At 43.8% G+C, this 22,752-nt stretch overlaps 1 protein-coding gene across 8 annotated transcripts; it reads right to left on the bottom strand.

Annotated features, from left to right (window-relative positions):
* Positions 1 to 899: 899 nt before the first annotated feature.
* LOC115107033 (serine/threonine-protein phosphatase 6 regulatory subunit 2-like) lies at positions 900 to 18,537 on the bottom strand. 8 transcript variants are annotated; one of them, XM_029630382.2, is made up of 23 exons: positions 18,227 to 18,537; positions 14,599 to 14,762; positions 12,762 to 13,016; positions 7,777 to 7,963; positions 7,551 to 7,688; positions 7,350 to 7,415; positions 7,012 to 7,238; positions 6,565 to 6,691; positions 6,113 to 6,265; positions 5,672 to 5,914; positions 5,038 to 5,102; positions 4,786 to 4,901; positions 4,573 to 4,658; positions 4,349 to 4,429; positions 4,175 to 4,272; positions 3,963 to 4,020; positions 3,740 to 3,867; positions 3,433 to 3,617; positions 3,173 to 3,317; positions 2,891 to 2,973; positions 2,569 to 2,761; positions 2,063 to 2,182; positions 900 to 1,735 (listed from the first exon to the last, which is right to left on the bottom strand). In XM_029630382.2, exons 3-23 carry the CDS (start codon positions 12,986 to 12,988, stop codon positions 1,684 to 1,686), a joined length of 2,778 nt encoding a protein of 925 aa, XP_029486242.1. In that variant the 5' UTR covers positions 12,989 to 13,016; positions 14,599 to 14,762; positions 18,227 to 18,537; the 3' UTR covers positions 900 to 1,683. The 8 variants fall into 8 exon arrangements, with proteins under 8 accessions (XP_029486242.1, XP_029486241.1, XP_064864335.1 ...); XM_029630381.2 differs by having other exon boundaries at positions 2,569 to 2,767; XM_065008263.1 differs by having other exon boundaries at positions 2,569 to 2,746; positions 3,460 to 3,617; positions 18,227 to 18,536.
* Positions 18,538 to 22,752: the final 4,215 nt, after the last annotated feature.

The following is a 22,752-nucleotide window of genomic DNA, read 5'->3' on the forward strand; positions in this document are numbered from 1 at the left end:
CAGGTGATGGTTGTCCAGAGCTGCCTCACCCTGGAGTGGTTAATGGTCAGTGCTATGGGCAAGGAACACCATTCTGAACTCTTTATATAGCCTTCCTGAAGCCACTGTTAGACTTGGCAGGAGACAGACACAAATCAGACTGGCCAAGTAAGAACATGCACTTTTTTTGAAGAAAATGCTGTCAGGTCAGAATCTACCGTTCAACCCTAAACTTAACCAAGGCAAGATAACATGCTATTAAAGATGTTCACAAAATGTAAAGTGATGGAGATGACAGGGTGTAAGGAAAGCTGATGCTTTCACAAGCCAAGACATTAACTTGGTAACACAAAGCATAATCTGTTCTACGCTCACACTTTTATATATTTAGATTGAAACAACTTGGCATCAAGACACACCTCCATTCTGGTCACAGTCCCAAAATGAGGGAAACACCAATGCATCCTCCCCTTCCTCTCTGCCTGAAGGTGATTGGATGGGTGAAAGCACTATGGTTGTCATCCATCCAATTGTTGGATCAGTGAATCTCCATTTAAGTACTTTGCTATTCATGTGGTCAACCACACAACTTGCTAGGTGTCAAATGACTAAATACACTGGTTGATGTACCACTTAATGAATTTTGCTCTGCCCGGAGAACCCCTGCACTAGAGAGATTAAGTATTTAGCAGAACCCAACGCTGACCTTCACCCCTATCTGGTGCAAAGGCAGTTCCTGCCCTGTAAGTGTTTAGGAACATTAACACACGGTAATCTCAAGATTGCTTGTAAAATTACTTTAAAATGTAGATATTTGAATATTGGTTGATTTTAAGGGGGGGATGTCAATTACAATCAGGTCTCAGCTCACGAGCTAGGTCAACGGAGAACCGGTTATACATGCAATAACACAAGACAAATCAAAACCTCGAGTTTAGTTTATATCCAAATTAGTTGGCCCATAACTATACCGAATGAGTCTTCCTTTCGACAACACTAAAAGTTGATTTATATAAAATGGCTAATTGTCATTATTGCACATGAGCAGAAGATTATAGAACTGTGTTCCTTTTCCTTGGACACTTTAAAACATTCAGAGAACTAGTGAGGTACAAGAATAAAGATGTTTTTCCATGACAAAAAAAAAGAGCAGGTTTGGTAAACAACCTTGATCTGAGAGACAGACAAGATAGCCAACAGAGCTGAGGGTAGAACATAACATTGTCCTATAATGTACAGTAAAAATGGCTGCATAAGTGCCTTTTAAGCTCAAGGAGAAAAATATTTCAGAAAGGTATTTATTGTTGAGGCATCATTTTGTTAAGTTAACCTGTGCTATCCGCTCCTTACCTCTCAGGTCCAACCGTTTGTGAAAAGAGTGAGAACAAATCCTTCAGAAAAACTTTATACTCCTTTCGGATTTCGGTTGTTTAAAAGATCACTGCTACATTAAAACCACACGTACTTATGAGCAACATCAGAAAAGGCTTTGAAGACAATTTCCTCTACACTGTTCTGCCTATTGGTTGCTTTTACACGTCCCGCCTCATTATTGGTGCTGATTGGCAGTGTCCAGGTCCAATAACATGGCAGCGTGATTCATTAAAACACTGTAGGTTGCAGTGAGGTTATTTGGGAGAGGGTGGTCTCCCTGGAAATGGCACAGTCTGTCACACCAGTCTGGGGTTTAGGACTGTCTCCCCCTCAGACAGGCCCGTTGACTGCTGGCATCTCTGGGCACTGGGGTGGATCCTCTCTGGAGGGTGGGGGGGGAAGAGAGGGTATAGAGATAAGCGATTTAAGAAAGTGAGGAAGATGAAGACAAAGTGAGAGGGTGATAACATAATCCAACATTGCAGACCACCTCTCCTCCTTCTCTGGCAGGCTAGAGTTCACAGTAAATACTTCTACAGGCTCACAACGCTGGCAACTAGCAATGCTATTGTTCAACGTCCAGATGTGTGGCTTGGCTCTGGCTGTTAGGAAAAGGAAACCGGGTTGCTAGAATATTTTTAGCCCTGATCTGCCTGGGATCTCTACGTGCAAGCATGCATTATTTGTACACACACGAGCTGGCACCCACTTGTTGTCTGTCTGATGGGTGGGGGTCGAGGCTGGCGGTGTGTCTGCTGCAAGCTGTGCCTTTGGGGGGGACTTGGGGGCATCTGTGAGGGACAGTTTTTCCAGAGGAATGGGGTTCTCACTGTAGCACAGAGAAAAAGTTAGTTTTTTTTGCTTGTTAGTCAGTGATCAACAGAAGTGTGTGTATAGAAAATAAACATGTGAAGAGTGTTTTGAGTTGAACTGTATTTTGGTAGTTTAACCACTTGAACTCATATTTAAAATGCTAGTGATTCTTCCTCTTCAGTAAAGCACAATCATAGCTCATGGGAAGCTCCCTGGATTTCCAAACTCTGGATTCAGTCATTTCAGTTCAAGTCCAGTGTATAATTACTTCAATGTGGTAGTTATGTTTCAAATATAGATGTTTATTTACATGGGTACTAAAGGCTTGAGTGGACTTCTACAGAAAATGATTTAGCATTGACTGTGTGAGTATGACGAGTCTGTACCTCATGTTAAACCAACCTTTTGACTTCTGCTTTCTTGTTGGCGCCCGAGCTGGTGGTTTCCGTTGCGGCGGCGGCGGCAGTCTTGTCGTCCTCCTCGCTGTCGGAGCCCCCGGAGGAGCTGCTATCTGAGGCTACGAGGGGAGCCTTCCTACCTTCACCCACCGGCCACTCACCACCGGGAGAGGGGCTCGCACCTGGACACACAATCACTTTGGCTTGTGTGTTAAGTAATGAAAGCCTTGTAAAACGTTTTATTGTTCTCAAATGCAATAATGACCGTCTCCACAAGGGTAAGCCAAATGTCAGGTGGCTGAAACCTCCCTTCATCCCACACTCACCACTCTTGTCCGGACCCGGTTTGACTTGTTTGTCTGCGTCACTGCTGCCTACGGGAGAGCTACATCTGGGGCCAACCTCTGGGCTGCAGGGAGAGGAGGTAGGCTTCAGGTACAGAGAACACACCACTTGGTATGTAACACAATGAAGTAAACAACAAGGTCTTATGTTGGTGATTTAAAAAAGGTCTTACTAAAAACAGTTTGATAAATTGACAAGTTACAATATTCTAGACACTAACATCAAATGTATATAAAATTGTATGGAGAGTGTTTGGTTCCCACCTGCTGAAAGGTTGGAACTCTGTGAAGTTGGCCCAACCTGCCTCTTGTTTGTCTCCTCCACTCCCCCCTGGGGAATCCCAGCCTGCAGGACCCGGAGAGGACGAGTTACCCCCAGCTTCCCCGAAACTCGCTGTCCAGCTTGGACCTTCACATGATAACATGGTAAGAGGAAAAAGTGTACAATGGTTTTCGCAAAGTGGAAACCATTCATGATGACTGTCTAATTGATTGAGTAAATATGGGTAATAAGCATAGTTTACAAATAGCTGATTGACTGCCAGGCGTACTGGGAGTGTTGTCCTTGCTCTCCTTCAGGCTGCCTGGATCTGAGGCACTCTGTCTGGAGTCCTCGTCCTCGTCTGAGCCCGACCCGCGGTCCCGCTCCCGACCCCCGTTCTCCAGACTGCTTCTGGAGCTGCTCTCTGAGGTGTGGGACACCCCAAACCTGACACACACACACGGAGAGAAAGAAGAGCGGTTTGATGAGAAAAAGAGAAATCGAGGGCGAGAGCTGCACATTGGCATAACATCCCCTACTTTGTTTTTGGATCTTGAATTTTTACCAACCGTGTTCTGGATTTGACTTGTGTTGCATAGTTAATCTCCTTCTCCTCCCAAATGTCCTCCTCCTCTTCAGCATCGTCAAACTGACGTATCCTCTCTTTACAGCAGGCCTCAAAGGCAGTAGCGTTGGCCTGTATTCAACACAGGGAGAGGGAAACGCATGTAAACAATTAACTTTCACTACACACACACACACAATGAAGCTGTACAATGAACAACAACTTACACTATTATCATCAGCATCTAGATTGAAGTTTATTTCTGCAATCCGGTCAAATGTGGCACTTAGGAAAGGAAGGAAACAAAATAGCGTTTAATGCAAACAGCAGCTGTTAGCCCCCCCAGAGGTCTTTGTCATAGCAAACTGCTGTACAGTCTCTTTCAAAGCTGATTTCTGGTTATTGGAGAAGGAATAGTGGAACGGATGACTAAACTCACTTGATGTTTTCATCATGCTCACTGAACTCCTCATCGTTGAACCCAAACTGATCCACAAAGTTGGCAGTCATCTGCTGGATCTGATAGTCTGAGAAAGCCTGGGGGGGGAACATTAAATAATGATCTTTCCTCATGGGCAGACAAATGTGTCGTCATGGTGCTGTGGCTTCCTACCTGTTGGAGTGACAGATCGTTGGGGAAGGGACCCTCCATATCATCATCTTCACTGGAGGAGTGCAGGTTATGGGTGCTCACCTGGGACACACAGGACAGACAGAGAATTAGAGTGAGGAAATGACAGACAGAATGTGTAGAAGGGAATGCTTGTGTGATTGAGCAAGAAAAAAAAGGGTGTCTGTGTGTTGGAGAGAGACAGATGGTGACTGAATGGTTGATACCAGTTCCACTGTGTTTCTCCTGTTGGTCTCTCTCAGGGTCTCATCCACAAAGCTCTCCCAGCGTCCTTTGCAGTCCTCTGGCAACTCTGCAATATCACAGTCCAGTTCTAACTGAGCACTCACCCAGGCACAGTAACCGGCAGTGGAACATTCTTTGCTATTCTTTTATGAATACAGAAGTGGTAATCTGGCAGCTCATCAAAACACACATACCTTTGATGAGGTCACTGATCTGGGACTGGACTGGTCCTTTCTCTAGGTTCTGTACCACCATGTTGGCAATCCTGGTCAGGTGACCCATGTTACCTCTCCTAGCACCGCCCTCCGCCCTGAGAGACAAAACCACACACCGGTTAATGACCTCTAACAGACACTACTATCATGCTAGATACCACCATTGCAGTGAAACAATACTGGACAATACTAAAAGCAGTTCCCCGGATTTGAGTGTCTGACATGTCTTACTGTATTTGATCGTTCTCCTCCCAGGCATCCAGGATCCTCTGTACCAACCGACACTTCTGGAAGAGCTGGGGAGGAAATAGAAGAAAAAAATCAATTCAGAGACAACATAAAAACAGAATAATAATGTATAACGCTCTCGGACCAACAGGCTCCGAGACGGCTTCTACCCCCAAGCCATAAGACTGCTAAATAGTCAATTAATGGTACCCAAACTATCTGCACTGACTACGCACACTCACTAGACCCCTCAAACTCAACTCTGGACCAGTTCCACTGTGCTTTTTCATTGTTTCCCTCTAAGTGGGAACTGATTGGGTGCAATTAATAATCAGGTAGAACAGAAAACCAGCAGGCTCTGGACCTCGTATGGTGGGAGTTGAACACCCCTGCTCTAGACTATATATACACACTTCAATGACATTCACACATTATATGCTGCTGCTACTCTGTTCTTTTTTGGACTCATCTATCTTGATACCTAGTCACTTTATCCTCCTTTATCATAGACTCTACCTCTGCACATTGATTGATTTTACATTGTAGGGAAGGGCTCATAAGAAAATTAAATGTTATGTTTTACACTAGACTATTACTGCACATAGACAGATAAATGCAGAGCTACCAAGCCACCTACATGTGCCACCAGGGTGTTGTGAAGGGTGGTCTCCTCCACCGGGTCGCTGGCCTTGGCTGGCGCCCCAGCCTCACCTACTGCCTCCCCCTGGTTCTCTGGACCTGCTGGGGGCTTCTCTTCCTCGTGGTTCTGGAGGCCAGGGATGGGCCGCTCCTCTGGGACAGAGTGGTTCAGGATGGACGCCACACACAGCTCCACTTGGAAGTGCAAGAAGTTATTCCATGAGTACTTGAAGAACAGGTCCTGTGGAGAGCAAAGAACGAGAGAACCGTGGTGACCGATGGTGGGTGACAGAACAAGAGAGAGCAAGAATGTGAGTGTGAACAACAGAAAGGAGAGGAAGTGAATAAAAGAAAAGAAAGTGCCAGAGCGTGAACAAATGAATGAATGCGAAAGAGTAAGAGAATGACAAGTTGATGAAACCCGGCGGTGCAGACACACCAGTAGCTGGTCCATTGTGGTGAGCTTGCAGAGCTCCTGACAGACACTGGGGGCGCTGGTCTGCAGCAGGGCGGCCACTAGCCGGGCCACGTGAAGGCGGGCGTTCCCCAGCGGCTCCTCCAGAAGGCCAACGGTCGTCAGTATTGCACTTTTCTACACACACACCATGTTCAATTCAATTACTCAACAGTCCAATGTATACAGGAAGAACTGTGTTGAACAAGTTGATTCAATTGTGTGTTAATGGTTGGAGCTGAGGTAAACACCCTGAACAGCTTATTTATAAAAGTATGGTTTGAATTCTACTGCAGTCTGTTGGCCTCCAACATAATCAAATAAGAACATTTTAACAAAAAGTATTATTTGTATGTTTCATGACTAAGTCTTTCTTTCTTAGTACCCACAGACCACTGTAAATTGATCAGCCATACGGCCTTACTGTATATCCTTACCTTGGGGGGGTTCAGGAGAAGCTGCTGGAAGTCCTTTAGATGGGGCTCAATGGCATGTAGAATACTGCTGTTGACAGTGTAAGACCTTTCATATCCCTGAGAATAGAGATCCATCAGCCCCTCCAACCTGGGACAGAAAGAGAGAACAAGGGAGGGATAAGGAAAAATATGTTCACATTCTAAAATAGCTGGAGAGATGGTCCCTGTCCAGAAACAACCTCTAGCCCCTACCCCTGCCTTAAGCATTTGGGAGATCTGAGAGGATTAGTCAGGTGTAAGCAATGTGGTGATAAATCCAGACAGCCTATCAGAAGGCAAGGTGGATGTATTATCATATCCTTTTAAGATCTCCACAAGTGGCTAGAGGTTGTTTCTGGACAAGGCAATGGAAAGAGATATGAGGGAGAGAGAGTTTATTTGAGGAGAGGGAACAGTTGTTCCACTCACCCGGACCTCCTGGTCTCCAGTAAGGTAAGTAGCACTTGAGTTCCGTTAACAATGGAGGCCTCACTCCTCTCCCCCTCAAACATGGTCTTAAGGAGCCCAGCTACGCTCTCCTGTGACTCTAGAACAGCCAATAAGGGGTCTGCCTCGACGTTCTCCTGCATCTGATTGGCCTGGTCTCGACTAAGGCGGATGATGTCACAAAGCGTCTGGGACGCATTTGATTGTCTCTGGAAAAAATAAATAAAAAAGGATTCATACTTCTGACCAGATAATTAATATCAACTGCCGTGCCTTGTCCAGGAGAATTCTGAAATATCAGTTTAAGGTCTATGACTCACTTCCTCATCTTTGCCTGTGTGGATGAGCTCTGTGAGTCTCTGAATAAGCTTCTCTTCGCTCAGCCACTGAGATAAGGAAAGAAAAATAATGACAGGGAATGAATGAGAGAAATACAAGACATCCAGGTCAATAAGAAATTATATTTATAATTGAACAACATTTATGAGAACAGGAACGGCTGGCAGACAGTGGCAGCTTACATTGAGGACCTCCTGTCTCAAGGGGGCAGGCTCCACACAGCTGATGAGGCGAAGCAGCAGGTCCATCATGGCGGAGGCGTCGATGTGTTTCAGCACCAGGCCGATGAAGCCATCCTTTTTCCTCAGGAAGGAAATTACCTGGCACAAGAGAGACATTTGGTGAGCTCCAGGTAGGTCCTTACACTTTCTATATCCACCTTTATAACTGCTTGGGCATTGTGGTTACCTGTTCTGTTTTCCTAGCGATGAGGTTGCCGATGGTCTTGCTGAAGAAGCTGGCTAGTAGCGGGTTGAGGGGCGGTTCCTGCTCCAGGAAGTGGTAGAGAGTCTCCAGGAGTGACTCGTCCCCGCCCAACTTGTCGTTGATGAGGGACACATCTGATGTCAAGAGCTCACAGGCGATGTTAGGGAACCTGTAGCGAGGGGACAACAGGATGATAGGGGGATAAACAGTCAAAGGAATGGCTGTGTGGGAGGGAGGTGTACAGTCTGTATTAATTCTTGAAATATAACTTTTACGATGTTTGGAAATATTCTGACAATGCTCATCTCATCAATTCTGAATTCATGTTTATTTGACCGAGTATACTGAAGACCACATTGTGTATGCTATGCTAACAGACCCAATCATGACCAGGGCCCAGTTTCCCAAAAGTATCTTAAGGCTAAGTTCTTCGTTAGAACCATAGCATCCTATCCTAACTCCGGCATTAAGATGCTTTTGGGAAACAGGGCCTATTTGGTGTTCTTTGTGTCTTGTCAGCTACTTTAGCGGGCAAGATGTTGTCCACAAGAGGGCATGCATACAATTAGGAATTAGAATAGTAATGTAATAGGATCTCTGGGCATGTTTCAAACCCAACGCCACCTATTGTACTCTTCTGTTACATTAGAAGGATCAACCTAAAAACATGAACTAATTTAGAGGCATCTACCATGGCACTGGTAGTTCTGTTCCCAGTTCATGACATTGTGAGTTCAAAACAGTGTTTCTACTGTAAATTATCAGTCTTCAACCTTAAAAGCCTTCATAAACATATCTTGGCTCCCACTAAATTCAGGATTCAATCAAATTACGAGTTATAGGCATTGTGGCTTTTAAAGGCAATGTTCCCGTTTTTGCAGAGATCCCATTCACAGTATAAAAAATATACACTGCTCAAAAAAATAAAGGGAACACTTAAACAACACAATGTAACTCCAAGTCAATCACACTTCTGTGATATCACACTGTCCACTCAGGAAGCAACACTGATTGACAATAAATTTCACATGCTGTTGTGCAAATGGAATAGACAACAGGTAGAAATTATAGGCAATTAGTAAGACACCCCCAATAAAGGAGTGGTTCTGCAGGTGGTGACCACAGACCACTTCTCAGTTCCTATGCTTCCTGGCTGATGTTTTGGTCACTTTTGAATGCTGGCGGTGCTTTCACTCTAGTGGTAACATGAGACAGAGTCTACAACCCACACAAGTGGCTCAGGTAGTGCAGCTCATCCAGGATGGGACATCAATGCGAGCTGTGGCAAGAAGGTTTGCGGTGTCTGTCAGCGTAGTGTCCAGAGCATGGAGGCGCTACCAGGAGACAGGCCAGTACATCAGGAGATGTGGAGGAGGCCGTAGGAGGGCAACAACCCAGCAGCAGGACCGCTACCTCCGCCTTTGTGCAAGGAGGAGCACTGCCAGAGCCCTGCAAAATGACCTCCAGCAGGCCACAAATGTGCATGTGTCTGCTCAAACGGTCAGAAACAGACTCCATGAGGGTGGTATGAGGGCCAGATGTCCACAGGTGGGGGTTGTGCTTACAGCCAAACACAGCGCAGGACGTTTGGCCAACTTTGATGTAATGTCCTTAAAACAAGTCAAAATGAGGCTCAGTAGTGTGTGTGGCACGTGCCTGTATGACCTCCCTACAACGCTTGGGCATGCTCCTGATGAGGTGGCGGATGGTCTCCTGAGGGATCTCCTCCCAGACCTGGACTAAAGCATCCGACAACTCCTGGACAGTCTGTGGTGCAACGTGGCGCTGGTAGATGGAGCGAGACATGATGTCCCAGATGTGCTCAATTGGATTCAGGTCTGGGGAACGGGCGGGCCAGTCCATAGCATCAATGCCTTCCCACTCCAGCCACATGAGGTCTAGCATTGCCTTGCATTAGGAGGAACCCAGGGCCAACCGCAACAGCATATGGTCTCACAAGGGGTCTGAGGATCTCATCTCGGTACCTAATGGCAGTCAGGCTACCTCTGGCGAGCACATGGAGGGCTGTGCGGCCCCCCAAAGAAATGCCACCCCACACCATGACTGACCCACCGCCAAACCGGTCATGCTGGAGGATGTTGCAGGCAGCAGAACGTTCTCCACGGCGTCTCCAGACCCTGTCACGTGTTCAGTGTGAACCTGCTTTCATCTGTGAAGAGCACAGGGCGCCAGTGGCGAATTTGCCAATCTTGGTGTTCTCTGGCAAATGCCAAACGTCCTGCACGGTGTTGGGCTGTAAGCACAACCCCCACCTGTGGACGTCGGGCCCTCATACCACCCTCATGGAGTCTTTGAGCAGACACATGCACATTTGTGGCCTGCTGGAGGTCATTTTGCAGGGTTCTGGCAGTGCTCCTCCTGCTCCTCCTTGCACAAAGGCGGAGGTAGCGGTCCTGCTGCTGGGTTGTTGCCCTCCTACGGCCTCCTCCACATCTCCTGATGTACTGGCCTGTCTCCTGGTAGTGCCTCCATGCTCTGGACACTACGCTGACAGACACAGCAAACCTTCTTGCCACAGCTCGCATTGATGTGCCATCCTGGATTAGCTGCACTACCTGAGCCACTTGTGTGGGTTGTAGACTCCATCTCATGCTACCACTAGAGTGAAAGCACCACCAGCATTCAAAAGTGACCAAAACATCAGCCAGGAAGCATAGGAACTGAGAAGTGGTCTGTGGTCACCACCTGCAGAACCACTCTTATTGGGTGTCTTACTTATTGTCTATAATTTCCACCTGTTGTCTATTCCATTTGCACAACAGCATGTGAAATTTGTCAATCAGTGTTGCTTCCTAAGTGGACAGTTTGATTTCACAGAAGTGTGATTGACTTGGAGTTACATTGTGTTGTTTAAGTGTTCCCTTTATTTTTTTGAGCAGTGTATTTAGCCTTTATTTAACTGGGCAAGTCAGTTGAGAACAAATTCTTATTTACAATGACGGCCTACCCCAACCAAACCTGGATGACGCTGGGCCAATTGTGAGCCGCCCTATGGGACTCCCAATCATAGCCGGATGCAGCCTGGATTCAAACCAGAGACTGTAGTGACGCCTCTTGCACTGAGATGCAATAATTGAATATGTCTGCTCAATCGATATTGCCTCTAAAAGCCACAATGCCTATTATATAACCCGCAATGTTATTTAATCCCAACTTATATATTTGCCATATAGGAGACAGTGGGTGAGGTAACAACCTGGCCTCACATCTAAACTTGTGGGTTCAAATCTGTGTTTTTGTTTAAACAATTCTCAACATCAAATATTTGAAGAGAACTGTGTATTTTTGGGAGAGTATGAGGTAAGACCATTGCCTCAAGCATTGGGTCAAAGGTTTGAATCTAGCTTGCTGTGCTTGTTTGTTCTACTCAACCTCAACTGTGTGAAGAGAGCATATATAGTGAAGTACTCAGTGGCTCTGGAGTAAGAACCTTGCCTCAAACTGATGGTTGTGGGTTCCAAGCTAACTGGTTGTGTTTGTTTGTGCTTCCACAATTCTCAATATCAATCATATGCAGAGGCATGTATGAACTGTGAAGGTGTTGTGGCTCTGGGGTAAGAACCTTTCCTCCCACACTGATGGTTATGGGTTCAAATCTAACTTTGCTGGTTTTATTCATGTTATTGGGGAGGTGCTGACACAAATGGTTGGAGGACAGTGGTGTTGGAAGGGAGTGATGAGCAGATGGGATAAACCCCCCCCTACCCCCACCTTCATAGCAGTGATTATTTCCCCAAAAAGTGGGCCCTGCAGACCTTAATGCTGGAATCCGTTTTGGAATACTGACTGTTCAAACGTTAGAAGTGACCAAATCGGTTGTGTGTGCTCAGACAGCAGTAATTAGCTCACTAGTTAATAACGATGGGTGTGTGCACAGTGGTGTAGATTGATTGGTGATGGTGCTCGTGCGTCCTATTACTCAAAGTTATGTAGCAAGCTAAGGTGATCACAACATCGGCCATGGACGTGTCCCAGATGCTTTGAATGTTAGAAATCTTAAAATAACAATTTTAAAGCCTCAAAGATAACATGATACAACTTCCAAAATGAGTCCTTTGTAGCAAGCCACGGCACTCAACTAGCTAGCTTTCTAGCACATTCACTCATTTCTAAACAATTAACAAGCTAGTTATATTTTTGACAAGAACAGGTGGTAGCGGAGTAGCTAGCAAGCAACAAGATATGCCAAATAACAGTAAAAACCACTTGAGGGTAAATAAATCAGATTTGACTGTTCAGACAAGTTGCATGGCCATGAGTCGGATTTGTAGCCGTGGTTTGAAATGTGGCTTGAAATATCTGATTCCATGTGCTTTATGGACATTCACACTGCAAGAGAAAAAGAACAGATTCGAAACAGATATGCAAAAAAATAAAATATGATTTGAGTCACTTCAAACTGCCAACGTGAACAAGGCTTTTGTTTTTCTAGGCAAAATCTGTATTTCAATATCAAGTGGCCATGGTGCTCCAGCCCCTTTTACCTCTAATCATCACAGCTGCCATTCAACCAACTCCACAGACATAACTGGATTTGAACTCCCAACCTCTCGGTGACAAGGCAAAGACCCCACAGCCACAAGCTCTTTCACTCTAGACAGGGATCTCAGTGTGTTAGACATTGAGAATCACAGGAAAACAAAGAATGTAATAGAGTGTATGCATGCTGGTCTTAGGTTGAAACTTGGCAGTTGGTACTTATCCACTGAGCATAGAACCCAGGCCATGTCAGAGTATGTTACGGACAAGCCCCTTTCATTTTGCACAACTGGTCTTTAGAGGAAAGGTCAGTCCGTGATGGCTTAAGCATAGGGTGTATTTAAATATTTCATTAAAAGTATATTTTGTGAAGCACAAATTTTCTTACAATAATGACATAGTATACACGTGTGTTGAGCAGCCACATTCAGCCCATCCCTCTTCCCCCTCGGGTGACCCTTTCTTACTTAAAGCGGCTCTTCTCCTCTAGGTCAGCAGGGGGCTCTGTGGTGATGAGGTTGACCAGCTCTGTCATGCAGTGATCCTGGGAGAGGAAGAGCAGCAGCCGGCGGTTCTGGGCCTTGCACTCCTGCAGGACATCATCCTCCTCCATGAGCTCCCGCAACGTCACGTCCTCCCGGTCCAGCAGCTGGTCGATGTGGGACGTGGTGTGCAGGTCAAACTTCCAGAACATGGTGGCTGCTTGGACAGGGGACACAGCCCTAGAAGGAAGGAGAGAGTCGGAGAGAGAGGGATACAATGATGGCATGGCGCCCTAGTAGCAGCCTAAGCAGAGAGCTCCTTTATATAAGGGTTTTCGTTTTATTATAATTATCAGCCGTTTCGTTTTTTGAACATCGAGTTTTGCTGCATATTTCTGGTGGTTATGTAGCCCTCTACAAGATCATCACCAGACACTTCATCTCCCTGACTACCTTCTTCTGAGCAAGCAATGAACTGTCCCTCTCCATTTTTAAAGAATGCATACACTCAAAAACTTGGCCTCTATTGGTTGACCTAGCCAACTAAAGCTAGGCTACTCATGGTGATGTATTAATTGACCTAGCCAACTATTGCTAGGCCACTCATGGTGATGTATTGGTTGACCTAGCCAACTATAGCTAGGCTACTCACGGTGATGTATTGGTTGACCGAGCCAACTATAGCTAGGCTACTCATGATGATGTATGTATTAGTTGACTGAGCCAACTATTGCTAGGCTACTCGTGATGATGTATGTATTGGTTGACCTAGCCAACTATAGCTAGGCTACTCATGGTGATGTATTGTTTGACCTAGCCAACTATAGCTAGGCTACTCACGGTGATGTATTGGTTGACCTAGCCAACTATAGCTAGGCTACTCATGATGATGTATGTATTGGTTGACCAAGACAACTATAGCTAGGCTACTCATGATGATGTATGTATTGGTTGACCAAGACAACTATAGCTAGGCTACTCATGATGATGTATGTATTGGTTGATCTAGACAACTATAGCTAGGCTACTCATGGTGATGTATTGTTTGACCTAGCCAACTATAGCTAGGCTACTCACGGTGATGTATTGGTTGACCTAGCCAACTATAGCTAGGCTACTCACAGTGATGTATTGGTTGACCTAGCCAACTATAGCTAGGCTACTCATGATGATGTATGTATTGGTTGACCAAGACAACTATAGCTAGGCTACTCATGATGATGTATGTATTGGTTGACCAAGACAACTATAGCTAGGCTACTCATGGTGATGTATTGGTTGACCTAGCCAACTATAGCTAGGCTACTCATGATGATGTATGTATTGGTTGACCTAGCCAACTATAGCTAGGCTACTCATGATGATGTATGTATTGGTTGACCAAGACAACTATAGCTAGGCTACTCATGATGATGTATGTATTGGTTGACCAAGACAACTATAGCTAGGCTACTCATGATGATGTATGTATTGGTTGATCTAGACAACTATAGCTAGGCTACTCATGATGATGTATGTATTGGTTGATCTAGACAACTATAGCTAGCCTACTCATGATGATATTGCTTGCTTGTTTGTTTGTTTTTTGCTTTTGAGTCACTTTGAGATGAAAATAAATCAAAAAATATATTTTTATTTTAGAGGAAGAAAAGGGAGATTAAAAGAGCTGAGGTTCATGCGGTGGGGAGGGTAACCGGGGAAATACACAAAGAAACGGATGAAAACAATGAGGCAGGAACATCTAAAAACATCAACATGGTCACTGGCTCTGTCCACACATGAACAACAAACCCATTACATATATAATTTCAGATGTGCTTACCAGTAGAAGAAATGTGGGTATCTTTAATCAGATCTCCCTCAGGCAGGCATTTGTGTTTGTGCAGACGGCAGAGAGCGTGGCGAGACCTGGCATTTATCAGCATGGGTCTCCTCTTAGAACACAGGCATCCTTAGTACACAACACACTGAAAGGCTCACCATAACCTGAGAGAGAAGGGGGTTACAATAAATTATAATTCAATTCATATAGGACCTTGCATCAGATCTCAAAGGCATCTATTATTAGTCAACAGCAGTATTTGCATAGTCATCTTTAAGCAAGATGCATGTGTTGCATCAGATTTACTCAGACTACTCGACATCACAAGGAGGATTCTAAACAGAGCTTTTCAAGAAAGACGTTTGTCTGGCTGCCATTAGTTATAAGATCATGACCTAGCCTTCTAGTTAGTAGATTGCTAGTGAGAAAGCTGTAGCGGGGTTTGACTTTAGAAATCTTAGCTTTGGGCAGCCGAAACCTAAGTCAACGTGCTTCTATAGAATTCTTAGCTTTCAGTTATGAATGAGTCAATGAACTGATGTGCCAACGGCCTGCCCCGACTTGCCTTGTGGCTTATAAAAAAAAGAAGAGAACTAGGCCTAGTCTAACGTTATATATCAATACAACTTAGCCTAACAACGGTGAAATGTGCAACGCTTATTGTTGTGTCGTCAAGAACACTAACAATAAAAGAACTTCAGCTAACTTAATTACTTGAAGACAGTAGTGAATGGCATTTAAGCCAACAATGGAGAGGCTCACACAGAAATACAGGCACACCATCAACTAAGAGATGCTGGCTGGAAAATCTTAAACAAAATCCCAGATGCATGCTTTGAGTCTTGTTAGGCCTATCCAAATGCTTTATGAAATTAGATAAGCATTTTGAAATGGATTATAGGCTTGCACAGGCTACCAATTACAGTCAAATTCATGAGTACTTTGTCTGAAGTCTAATGTATGAACACTGGGCTGACGAGCAGGGTTAGCTGCCTAACTACTACAATTAATAATATTATCTGTATGCTTTAAAAAATATGCAAAAGTAAATGCATCTAGTGCACACTACCCTTTCCTGGACCCTCACTCATACGTCACTAATGTGAAAAGGTTGTGGTTAGCTCTAGCTACTTCACTGTTCTTGACGTCAGCATTTCACACTGAACAACCTAGCTATAGGTCTAGGCAACCACAACTATAGACAGGAAATTAGAATAGTTTGAAAAATCTGTTGGCCATGGTTGCTATGATAAACACACTAACTAGCCTATCAAGACCATTATTCAGATATGTTGGAAGGGACCAAATCAAACCAACTTGCTTAGTCAACAAAAGACAAATGTGCTGGCCGGTGCAATATTACACCGACTGGCCGCCCACACAACAATGGGTCTGAAAAAGAAAATCAAAGTGTCTCCTACTCTTTCCTCTTATTTGGACAATCCTGCAAGTGCTGGAGAGTCCATCTGGCATACATTTACAAAGAGCACACTAGTGCAACAATAACCCCTAGAGTGCTCCCCTGTGGATGCTACACAGGAAAAAGCTCAAACTTGACTTCTCATCTAAAATAGAAGTCACCAGGGGCATCCTCAGCAAAACAGTCCACTGGCTAATAGAGTAAATGATGAAAAGAACAATGGTTGAAGAGCAATCAACTGGATGCTATGACCCAACAGTAGCCTGTCATTAAGCAAAGCAAGTGGCTTATGGGGCAGCATAGTAATGCAGCGTTCGTTCACACGCTCTTCACATTCCTATTTCCTAGTTGTGATGTCGGATATACGACCGTTTCATTCATGTGCTTTTTGATCGGAACAATTCGTCAACCAACAAGATTTCAGTTAGCTTGATAAGCTAGCTAACGTTGGTAATAATACAAGTTTTCTAGCTTCCTTAACATTGACAATATGGTCAATCTAGATTCTTTAAAAGGTTGTAGTTGTCAATAACGTCAACAATTTTCTCAGAGTTTCCCCCACTTGTAATTCAAAATTGGAGGGTCGTTTAAGTGAAACTTCCCAGTCGGAACTAGGAATTTCTGATAACTCTGATATTACATGAACGCAGCATAGACAGAGCAAACAGAGGGCAGGCTGTCACAAATCTTAGATGGCTTCCTTTCCTTGTTTCCTCACCTTCGTGACCACTGATTAGATATGCAAAAGCAAAATGGTGGAAACTTATAAAGTCTACTACAATCGGTGGTTATGAAGGAGAGTTGATAGGGAAAGGAGGCTATCGAAGATAATTGGGACATAGCCAGGCTCTCCCATTTCCTAATTAGGCGCTTATCAGTCTCAGTTGGCTGCACTGCTAAGCACCTGCAGGTGTGCTTCTCCATGAGTTGCTAACAAAAGTAGCAACAGGGAGCCTCATTTAAGATGCTCTTTCTTGTTGCCACCTTATACCTAGGATTCAAGATGTGGTTGGTTTTGAATAATTGCTTTATTACAAACATGACCATTTTGTTTTGTCTGTAGGCCTATCAAGGACCTCAGCCACAGCCTTTTCTCCCGTTTCCATTACTTAGATGCAGGCAGTATACTTATCCTGCCCCCACTCTCCAATGGACATGTATCATTGCTACAGTTGTCAGTGTATATTATTTGTAGTATTTTCTCATGTAAACATTTTTACATTATTTAATTCACTTCAACACTCCACCAATTCTACTTTTCCGTGTCGATAATGTCTTTGAAAAAACAGTTGCAAGATGAATAACCCTTTAGGGTCTACTATCACTCCTTGTCTGACAATGCAGGGACATGTGTTCTGTAAAATGATATGTTGGTGGCCTTGGCAAGAAATGCACATCAACTGCTGAGTGTTGGAAGCTCACATTTCTGTTTACTTCACAAGTCACTACAGTAGTACTTGCTGGCTACTTCTATTCACTACTTGGAGATTTGACATTGATTATTTATAAGCTAAAGCTGCCAGTGCCAAACCCGTGACCTGCAGTTGGAAACGGGGTTGAGTTTGTTTGTTCAATGGATAGAAATTCCAAGACCGTCGATTTGTTTCTAGACAACTATAATTTTACAACTGTGTGGAATTTTCCGCAACAAGTTTATCTTCACGAATGCAAGAAGTAACATGTTAGATAGTTAGCATTTCTTGCAACCAAGACATGATCTTGAACGAACTTCTCTTTTTGGTCTTGCTAACGTCGAATGTCTGAACAGCAGCAGCTAACGTCAGCTAGTATTAACGTTAGTTAGGACACATTAGCAAGCAACCTAATTCAGTTAGCAAAGTAGATTGGCTAAACCAGATGGATTCGACAGTCAAAGGCGGAGAGAATCCTGAGCCGCTAGCTATCCAGGTAGTTAGCTAACTTATCGTTAGCATTCAATTTAGCTAGCTTTAGCACAAGGACTTGAGCAAATTATCCTCAACTTTGTCGCCAGGTGGTTAAAGGGCTGGGTGTCGGCGTTAGTGTCTCTCCGAGTCCGATAACTATCAGCTAACGTTAACATTAGCATAACTTTAGCTGGCTAAATTGGCAAAAGCTAGCTAACCCTCTTCAGTTAACTAGGTACTGATAGCTTAACCAGGTATTTTAAGTCGCCAAGCACAAATAACTCACCAGCTTTAGCTAGCCAACGTTGGTCGATAAACTTACCGTGTTGTTCAGTTTGCAATCCACTCGTCTGTATGGCTAACGTTAGTTAGCGAGCTAGCCAAATGTGATTTGTTTTGATGGTTCAGGCTGACGAGCAGTATGAGCAAAGTATCTGTCAACCTGGTGACACGGATATTAATCTCTTGCGACGTGGCAACGGACAGGTCTCACATGTGTACCTTGTATATTCAATATTATTACGCGTAATATCTATGTATGCCCTCTACAGTACATAAATTCAAAAGCTAGCCTGTTACAAGCTAAAGCAGGAAAAACTCGGTCATATTTTCGAAACAAAATGGCGAATATTCTCACGGAGGCGCGCAGGGGAGTGCACATTGACTTCTTCTATGGCCTGGGTGTCAAAATCATTTTGCCCCGGGGCCTCACTGACAATTGGTTATGTTACTGTACCTCACCATCTACATTTGCAAAATATAGTCCTCTATCCACCGTTTTTCTAATTTTCGATACACCCTGTTTATCTTTAATTTCCGTGATTATTAGGGAGCAGGACACATTCAATAAACTGTATAAAATAGGCCCATTATCATTTCGACACAGTTTCGATTTTGTTTTAGTCATTTTAAAGTATACTGATCAAATATATAAACACAACATGCAACAATTTCAAAGATGTTACTGAGTTACAATTCATATAAGCAAATCAATCTATTTTAATTAATTAATTGGATTTCACATGACTGGGAATAGAGATATGCACCTGTTGGTCACAGATAACTTTTTAAAAGGTAGGGGCGTGAATTAGAAAACCAGTCAGCATCTGGTGTGACCACCATTTGCCTCATGCAGCGCAACACATTTCCTTCGCATAAAGTTGATCAGGCTGTTGATTATGGCTTGTGGAATGTGGTCCCATAATTTTCTTATTTTATTTTTATTTTATTTCACCTTTATTTAACCAGGTAGGCTAGTTGAGAACAAGTTCTCATTTGCAACTGCGACCTGGCCAAGATAAAGCATAGCAGTGTGAACAGACAACACAGAGTTACACATGGAGTAAACAATTAACAAGTCAATAACACAGTAGAAAAAAATGGGCAGTCTATATACAATGTGTGCAAAAGGCATGAGGAGGTAGGCGAATAATACAATTTTGCAGATTAACACTGGAGTGATAAATGATCAGATGGTCATGTACAGGTAGAGATATTGGTGTGCAAAAGAGCAGAAAAGTAAATAAATTAAAAATTAAAAAAACAGTATAAAAACAGTATGGGAATGAGGTAGGTGAAAATGGGTGGGCTATTTACCAATAGACTATGTACAGCTGCAGCGATCGGTTAGCTGCTCGGATAGCTGATGTTTGAAGTTGGTGAGGGAGATAAAAGTCTCCAACTTCAGCGATTTTTGCAGTTCGTTCCAGTCACAGGCAGCAGAGTACTGGAACGAAAGGCGGCCAAATGAGGTGTTGGCTTTAGGGATGATCAGTGAGATACACCTGCTGGAGCGCGTGCTACGGATGGGTGTTGCCATCGTGACCAGTGAACTGAGATAAGGCGGAGCTTTACCTAGCATGGACTTGTAGATGACCTGGAGCCAGTGGGTCTGGCGACGAATATGTAGCGAGGGCCAGCCGACTAGAGCATACAAGTCGCAGTGGTGGGTGGTATAAGGTGCTTTGGTGACAAAACGGATGGCACTGTGATAGACTGCATCCAGTTTGCTGAGTAGAGTGTTGGAAGCCATTTTGTAGATGACATCGCCAAAGTCGAGGATCGGTAGGATAGTCAGTTTTACTAGGGTAAGCTTGGCGGCGTGAGTGAAGGAGGCTTTGTTGCGGAATAGAAAGCCGACTCTTGATTTGATTTTCGATTGGAGATGTTTGATGTGAGTCTGGAAGGAGAGTTTGCAGTCTAGCCAGACACCTAGGTACTTATAGATGTCCACATATTCAAGGTTCTTCAATGGCTGTGCGAAGTTGTGGATATTGGCGGGAACTGGAACACGCTGTGCCTGTGGTACACAGTCAGTCCAGAGCATCACAAACATGCTCAATGGGTGACATGTCTGGTGAGTATGCAGGCCATGGAAGAACTGGGACATTTTCAGCTTATGTACAGATCCTTGCTACATGGGGCTGTGCATTATCATGCTTATGCCTGCCCATAGCATAACTCCACCGCCACCATGAGGCACTCTGTTCACAATGTTGACATCAGCAAACCGCTCGCCCACACGACGCAATACAGGTGGTCTGTAGTTATGAAGCCAGTTGGACATACTACCAAATTCTCTAAAACCAGTTTGAGGCAGCTTATGGTAGATACATTACATTCTCTGGCAACAGCTCTGGTGGACATTCCTGCAGTCAGCATACCAATTGCATGCTCACTCAAAACTTGAGACATCTGTGGCATTGTGTTGTGTGACAAAACTTAACATTTCAGAATGGCCTTTTATTGTCCCCAGCACAAGGTGCACCTGTGTAATTAATGCTGTTTAATCAGCTTCTTAATATGCCACACCTCAGGTGGATGGATTGTCTTGGCAAAGGAGAGATGCTCACTAACAGGAATGTAAACACATTTTGTGCATAAAATTTGACAACCCTGTGCATATGGAACATTTGTCTGCTTTTTGTACATATGGAACATTTCTGGGATCTTTTATTTCAGCTCATGAAACATGGGTCCAACAAATTAAATGTTGCGTTTATATTTTTGTTCAGTGTATATTGAGTAATTTTAGTATATACTAGTATATACTTTAGTGTATACTCCCTGACAGTCTAGCTTGAATTTCTGTGAGTATTAGCGAGCTGGACACAGTCAAGAAACTGTATAAAAAGGTCTGTCATCATGATCTTCTTTTTTTACTCAAACCACCCGCTTCCAAACCACAAACTTTAAGGTGGATGCTGCTACCTACTGTGCTGGAGTGTGTGGTCAATCACAGTTTACATTAGCTCTGCATGTATAAAGGAAGCAAACCGATAAACATAAATCCACCTACCTAACTGTACTATTAAGAACATTTAAAAGAGCCCTACTAACTTCTAACAGACCCTTCCCCATTCCTTCCAAATCCATCCAAACCTGTCCAACCTCAATGACTCTACACTTCAATCTTTCCCTCTCTTCAACATAATTACAACAATATAACAACACACGCTCCACCTTTTCATCGACCATACACTCCAGACACAAACCATGCATTACATCCTTGCCAACCAGATGTAATGATGAGTGCAATGTACACTGTCCTAGACAAAACTGAGCAAACACCACCTCTTCCTTCCTAATCTGACCTTTGAATCTTGGTCCGTCAACCTTTCTTGGCGCAAAGACTTCAGAGAGAGACGAGGAATAAACTATAAATCTTTGCTGTTCCCCGTTGAGACTGTCGATTTATCAAACAATATCATTTCCATTATTACATTATGATTGGGATAAAGAGTTGATTTTTACATTTTTTATTCACCAGCTCCTGGATGCATACATGGGGAATTTTATGTCTGTCTGCTACAGTTTTCAATACATTGGGACCAGGTTGGGGCTTAAGTGGATTGTTGACAATGAGCTGCATGTTAATGTAAATAAATCACAAGTATATATGACATCTCCTGTCTGCGACATTACTGTCTAGGATAGTGGACCTAATGGTCATGGCCTGCTCCTCTGATAAGGCATTTTTTCACTAGAGTGGACTAGAGGTCTTTGTTAATTCCATCAAAAGATAATCAATTGATTTACCACTAATTACCAGTTGAACACAGAAATGACCATGCATCATCTGCACTGTCCATGGAATAGCTTTTATTTTTCATGTATTGCTACAGATCTAATACAATGTTCAAGCATACGTTTTTCTGCACAAACACAATGCATTTCATTTGCAACACAATTATTATGTATGATAAATATATAATTTACTTTGTTATATTTGTATATTTTATTATATTTGTTTGATGCTGCCTTGAGCTGGGATGAAATGTGGGGCTGAAAGAAGAGCGTGAGGTTCAAACCCAAACCAACATCTGTTCTCTCTGCTACCACAAGGCAAGCGGTACCGGAGCGCCAAGTCTAGGCCAAGTATTTGTTTTATTTTTTTATTTAACTAGGCAAGTCAGTTAAGAACAAATTCTTATTTACAATGACGGCCTACCCCGGCCAAACCCAGACGACGCTGGGCCAATTGTATACCGCCCTATGGGACTACCAATCACGACCGGATGTGATACAGTCTGGATTCGAACCAGGGACTGTAGTGACAGCCTCTGAAACTGAGATGCAGTGCCTTGGACTGCTGCACCACTCGGGACACCAAAAATGAGTATATACAGTATCTGGTTAGATGGTGGTGCAAATTCCTTTTTCCCCATATCCCTTTTTTGTGAACAAATGTGCAATTCACTTTCCGAACTGTGAAAAGCAGCAATACACAACGAAGCGTCTAGTCTGCCGGAAAAAAACACATGAAGAAGAATACGCTGCGTTCAACCACAGAGTTTTTAAACCTAGAGGTACAACATCGCGAGACTTTCGTGAACGCTTGCTATAAGA

The sequence above is a fragment of the Oncorhynchus nerka genome, linkage group LG23 (genome assembly GCF_034236695.1).
Source record: "Oncorhynchus nerka isolate Pitt River linkage group LG23, Oner_Uvic_2.0, whole genome shotgun sequence".
NCBI classification, from domain to species: domain Eukaryota; kingdom Metazoa; phylum Chordata; class Actinopteri; order Salmoniformes; family Salmonidae; genus Oncorhynchus; species Oncorhynchus nerka.

Excerpts from the sequence above, each read along its gene's own strand:
- LOC115107033 (XM_029630376.2), bottom strand. The coding sequence starts at position 12,988 with ATGTTCTGGAAGTTTGACCTGCACACCACGTCCCACATCGACCAGCTG. Across the intron at positions 4,659-4,785 it reads GATCAGTGACCTCATCAAAG|AGTTGCCAGAGGACTGCAAA; the intron begins GTATGTGTGTTT and ends GTGATATTGCAG. Across the intron at positions 3,318-3,432 it reads TGGCAGTCAATCAGCTATTT|GTCCAAGCTGGACAGCGAGT; the intron begins GTAAACTATGCT and ends TATCATGTGAAG.